We start from the raw sequence: 6,000 nt of genomic DNA on the forward strand, positions 1-6,000 counted from the left end.
CTAACTAATTATCTTTCCAGGCATTTACAAAGAGATTTATTGACTCAATGGCATTCCAATACTGTTACAGTGAATTTTAGCACATGCAAATTGATAAGTCAATGACAGTCCTTGTGACTGAAGAGTCCTCCTTCCCTCTCCTTTATCCATGCATGCAAAATCATCTTGATGCATGTGGATTCATACAATTCACAAAACGCTGCAGCCCCAGTTACCAACCCAAAGATTACACTGCGCATCCCAAGCAGCAACAGAGCCCTTCCTTTCCCCTGGCTAAACTTCTGCTCATCTGCATTTGCCACCAATGCACCCTCTCACGCTCCTCTCCCTTCCTCTCCTCTCCTGGTTGCTGCTCTCCAGCTGGAGTAATGGCCACACCGAAAGCATCCTCTCCGAAAGTCACTCGGTGCTCGTCAGCTCCTCCATGGAGAACAGCAGGCACACCAGCCCAGCAGGGCCCCGGGGCCGACTCAATGGCATCGGTGGGCCGCGGGAAAGCAACAGCTTCCTCCGGCATGCGAGAGAGACCCCTGACTCCTACCGAGACTCTCCTCACAGTGAAAGGTAGGACACACCACCTCATTTCTTCCAACTGGCAAGGCCTGGTGTTCCCAGAGGATTTCAAAGCTTGGGAGCACAGGAGGAAACCCAACAGTGCAGCTGTTCATGTAGGGTGTGCATTTTCTCATTCGTAAAGGTGGAGAGCTCAGTAGTAGTTTAAAGTTTACCAAAAGCATTTCTTCCCTTCTTTCCTCTAAATACAAAATTCTTTCCTTTAAATAGGATTAATTCCTAACAGCCAGCAGTTCACATTTGGATAAACTCCACTGAAGTCATTTGTCAGAAATTTCCATTGTAAAGTAAAAACGAATCTTTGCCTAATTATCAGTTTCTTGGAAGAAGCAAGTGTGAAAACTGAGGGACTTTGTGAGACACAAAAGGTGGGGAGAAGGCAATGTATTGATCCATAGGAGGAGGGCACTAAGGAGTCCTAAGCAGTATAGGAATTCTGCCGCCTGCTTTCTGGGGAATTCCAGCTTCTAAACCATTATGTTCTTCAAAAATTCCCTGTTATTAAATAAAAACAAGGAACGAAAAGTGCAAGCCAGAAGAACCCAGGTCATTATTAAATCAGGAGTAGTTAGAAATAAAGCTGGTGAAAAGTCTTCCAACAAAGTAATTTTTTTCACCAAAAAGGCTGGTTGATCAGTACCTAAGGTCTGCCTTGAAGTGCATGAATTGCAAGAAAATTTTTACCAAAAATAGTCTTCTCAGCTTTAGGCTAGGATTTTATCTCAAGAGCATGGGATGGCCCCAGAGTAGCAAAAGAAAGACTGAGAAGAAACAAGACATTTAAAGAGAGCTTTGCTCCCAACATCAGAGGCAGAAGAAAAGTAAAAGAAAGGGTTACTGGACCAATTCTCTGATCATTGTGAAATCACAAGGGATTTGATCTTGTGGGATGTCCATGATGTCAAAAATGCAGCCAGGCAATCCCCAAAGAGACTGAGTTGTGTAAGAGACAAATTGTGGTTTCCAGAAAAGTGAATGTGCAAGTACAGCAAAAACCATTTCTGTGGTACACCTTCTGCTGTACAAACAACTGCCTAGCAGCAGGATAAGGCACCACAGCTGAGGGCTCTCCGAATAAGGCCTGTAGGACCACTAAGGATAGTGAACTGGCTCTCTCTTTATAACAAAGTTGTCTGTTATTTACCATGGAATTTAATTTCAGGATATGTGGCTCACATGACATAAACAGCCATGGCCCCAATCCAGCAGAGCACTTCAACGAGATTAACTTTAATTGTGCAAGTAGCCCCGTTGAAAGCGGCGGGATTACTCATGTGGGTAGAGTTCAGCATGTTCTTAAGTGCTTTGCTGGATCAGGACCTATAGCAGTAAATATTGCATTGTCTTCTGCCTGGGAACCATGCAGGATGCACAGCCACACGCCTGCCGACAGCAGGTATTACAGCTCAGTATATTTGGGCATCTGCGCATGAGAAGCAAAGATCATTTGTGCTGTCTTCCCACATTGGAGACCCAGACTATCATTCTGATATGAGCTGTTTAGATTTTAGGGGGTAAAAGGAACATATGCGTATCCGTTTCAATGAGAAGAAAGAAGGCATTTCATCAATTATCATGTTTCTTGAAGATTATGCTACAGGTGAAAAGCAGCCACGTTTCTGTGATAATTCACCAGGCATTGATGGTCTAGCCTGTGCCTGAAACAACTGTGAAACTGGAATGCAGACGATAGCTCCCTGGGCGTTAAGTTAGGCCTCATCTATTTTTAGCAAGCATGGCAGATTATTTCTGAGATGGATTGTGTGTATGTGTGTGTATATAAGGGGGAAAATGAGAGTTATTTGCAACTAAAAATTACTCTGAAATGTAAAGGAATGTACAAGCTGACAAATTATGTCCTGAAGCCATCAAATGTTGCTGTGCTGTGAATTGGTAGATCAAGGCTGTGCTCCCTCCACCCTCCAGTCCCCCAGCTCCTTCACAATTTTGAAATTAAATAGAATAGACATTACGAGGGATTCTTTTGCGTTATCCCATCCTGTTGTTGTATCCCGCGCCCTGATACCCGTTCACATGAGCAGGGGACCCAAGCACCTGTATTTTAGAAAGTCCTCAGCCGTCTTTCAGGAGGGAAGATCAAAAATCACCACCTCTGCACGGAAGGCTGGACTATATGATGAAGTTGGCAGCATGTACCTAGTTAATGCTTGTTGGCTGTCTGTGGATACACTCTGATCCCATTTCACTGAGCCAGCATGGTTTACCTCATGTTGGCTGTGAAGCTGGATAAATCTATTGCCTTTTAGCCTTCCGTTTCGGATGGGCTAGAGCTGCATGTGTTCAGCTCCTGTGCCTCAGCTCATGGACAGCAGCTTGTTAGCGCTGCCCCATTATGGTGGGGGGAATGCACCAGAAATGTGTGACTGCACAACACCCCAGTATGAGTAACTTGACCCTGATGGAAGCGTGCACAGTACGCTGCACACATTTAACTAACTGTGTTAACTGAACCAGCTTAGCTAAAATCCAGTGTGTCAAGAAGATGTATGTCCAACACTACCAGCTAGGCAAGTAGCAAGGCTTCAGTTTTTTCAGACAATGCCTATTTAAAAATGTGAAAGGGATGAAAAAGGTCACTCATAGAAGGAAAAAATAAAGAATGATTTCATTCATCCAATGCCTAGACCTGTTAATTGCTCTCACTAGCAACCAACTTGATTAATTCCCATGCATAACTCCAGTTTTGTTTTTCTTTCTCCTGTTCCTCAGTTGATGTAAATCAATGTGCCTCTGCTGAAACCAATTTACTCTACCACACATCAGTTCAGGATCTGTCCCACTTTCTCTTTTATCTGGTAACTCTGTTTTAATCAAGTGTAATATGTGCAATTGAGTCATAGATGGGATAAGGAAGTTGGATTCAGATTTATTTTGGTAATGATGTCACACTCAGAAAAACAAATCATGAATGAAAAACTAAGTAATTTCATTGATCATAGCCATATAACTTGTCTGAATGGGCCTGTGTAAGAGATGGAGCTTAAAAAGATTTTAAATTTGGACACAGATGAAGTTCAGGCAGGTGAACTTAGGATAAGAGCACAAGCAAAGCCAGACTACACAAAAATGTCATGCTGAGCACTGTGCCTTTGATCAAGAGGTTTCAGGCAGATCCTCACCTGGCATGAATCTGCATGACCTCGTAGCATCTCATGGAGCTCCACTGATTCAAACCAGCTGAGAGTCTCACATTTTTTTGTCCTCTTCCTTTGGGACAAGCTCTGTACTGGCACCTGAGCTTCATTTTCAGAAATCACCTTTGACCACTACCCTTTCCACAGAAACTTCTGAAGGAATAGGGGCAAATTTTGCAGAGCAATCATGAACACTAGGCCAGACAATCCTCTCTGTCAGCATTTGTTCCCACATGAGGACAAATAACATTCCATGTTTCTTTGCAGATAGACCTACCAGACAGGTTAACAAGTACCCAAGGAGTGGAGCAGCACAAAGCCACCGAGTTGGTGCTGCAAATCCTCCTCTGACTACCTCCAATGATTAAAATTAGCAGAATACAGCTCTGGATTTTGTTCAAACTTTTCTTTCCTCCTTAGCCTGAGACAATCTGGCCAGAAGACGGTGAAGCCCCAAGAGGACTGTCCCTCGGTTCTGTTCCTTTGTCTCCTCCTGTCTGTTTGCATGCACCCCAGGTTCTGGTCAAATCCTGCCAGAAGTGCAGCAGCCATTTTCCTTTTGAGAAGATACTTGCAAATGCATTTTGTTTCTGGCAGCCCCCCAGTCTCTGAATCCCATTCCTGGATTCATTCCAGGAAGTTATTCTGGCAAATAATTTACAGCATCTCCATGGCTCTTCTGAGGCAAATAGACCTGGGGGCTTTGCCATGCTCCTCCTGCTCGCAAATGTTTTTGTCCAGAGTCCCAGAAGTCAGTGATTTTCTAGGATTAATAGCAAGAGGAAAGTTTCCCTTGTAGCCCTGTGTGAGGATGCTGGGGACCTTAAGGGACCCCTGCCTTTTCCCTCCCAGCCGACGTGAGCAGCTGTGTCCCCATGTCACCACTGCTCCTGTGCTTGCAACCTTTCCCCGTCTCTTTTCTTCAGGTATGTCTCAGCTATGACCACACCAGCTCGCATGTCACCTGTCGATTTCCACACTCCGACTTCTCCCAATTCCCCCCCCTCCAAAATGTCGCCACCGGCTTCCAGCTTGACCGTCTCTGTCCCTTCGGTGGCAGTGAGTCCCTTCATAGAAGAGGAGCGACCGCTGCTCCTGGTGACCCCACCACGGCTACGTGAGAATTACGACCACCACCTTCAGCAGTTCAACTCCTTCCACCACAATCCTGCCCATGAGAGCAACAGCCTGCCGCCAAGTCCTCTGCGGATAGTGGAGGACGAGGAGTACGAGACCACACAGGAGTACGAACCAGCACAGGAGCCTCCAAAGAAACTCACCAACAACCGAAGGGTGAAAAGAACAAAGCCCAATGGCCACATTTCCAGCAGGGTGGATGTGGACTCTGACACAACCTCCGAGAGCAGCAGCTCTGAGACCGAAACCGAAGACGAAAGAATAGGTGAGGATACACCGTTCCTTAGCATACCGAACCCCGTGGCAACCAGTCTGGAGCCGACCGGTGCCTACCGGCTGGCTGAGAGCAGGACTAACCCGGCAAATCGCTTCTCCACACCAGAAGAGTTGCAAGCAAGGTTGTCCAGTGTGATAGCTAACCAAGACCCTATTGCTGTATAAAACGTAAAACACATAGATTCACATGTAAAACTTTATTTTATATAATGAAGTATTCCACCTTTAAATTAAACAATTTATTTTATTTTAGCAATTCCGCTGATAGAAAACAGGAGAGGAAAAAAAAACTTTTATAAATTAAATATACGTATGTACAAATGTGTTATGTGCCATATGTAGCAATTTTTTACAGTATTTCAAAAATGGGGAAAGATATCAATGGTGCCTTTATGTTATGTTACGTTGAGAGCAAGTTTTGTACAGTTACAATGATTGCTGTCCCATAGTATTTTGCAAAACCTTCTAGCCCTCAGTTGTCCTGGCTTTTTTGTGCACTGCATTATAATGACTGGATGTATGATTTCAAGAAATGCAGAAGTCCCTCTGGTCGCTTGTTGTAGAATCCCCAGATCAAAAAGCCCTGTAATGGCACTCCCACCCTGCCCACCCCACCAGAAAAACACACACACATGGGGGGGGGGGGGGGGGGGGGGGGGGGGGGGGGGGGGGGGGGGGGGAGAGAGAAAAAAACTGAAAAAAAAAAACCCAAAAAAAACCACACAAAAAAATTTTCTTCTGTAAGAAGTTTTATTTGCTTTCCGTATATGAAATGAGTTTTGTCTGCTCTCTGCCAGCCAAAAGGTTTGCTTCTTTGAGCACTGGGATAATAGTAGATCCAACAGCATGCTACTATTAA

General features: G+C 44.8%; 1 protein-coding gene across 13 annotated transcripts in view; it reads left to right on the top strand.

Moving 5' to 3' along the window:
- NRG1 (neuregulin 1) overlaps positions 1-5,768 on the top strand; it is a 477,481-nt gene extending 471,713 nt beyond the window's left edge. For all 13 annotated transcript variants that reach the window (XM_075740463.1, XM_075740458.1, XM_075740455.1 and 10 more), the window contains 2 exons: positions 361-564; positions 4,655-5,768. In XM_075740463.1, coding sequence (XP_075596578.1) covers positions 361-564; positions 4,655-5,306 — 856 coding nt within the window. In that variant the 3' untranslated portion in view covers positions 5,307-5,768. The remainder of the gene's footprint in view (positions 1-360; positions 565-4,654) is intronic.
- Positions 5,769-6,000: the final 232 nt, after the last annotated feature.

The sequence above is a fragment of the Balearica regulorum genome, chromosome Z (assembly GCF_011004875.1).
Source record: "Balearica regulorum gibbericeps isolate bBalReg1 chromosome Z, bBalReg1.pri, whole genome shotgun sequence".
In the NCBI taxonomy this organism is placed as follows: domain Eukaryota; kingdom Metazoa; phylum Chordata; class Aves; order Gruiformes; family Gruidae; genus Balearica; species Balearica regulorum.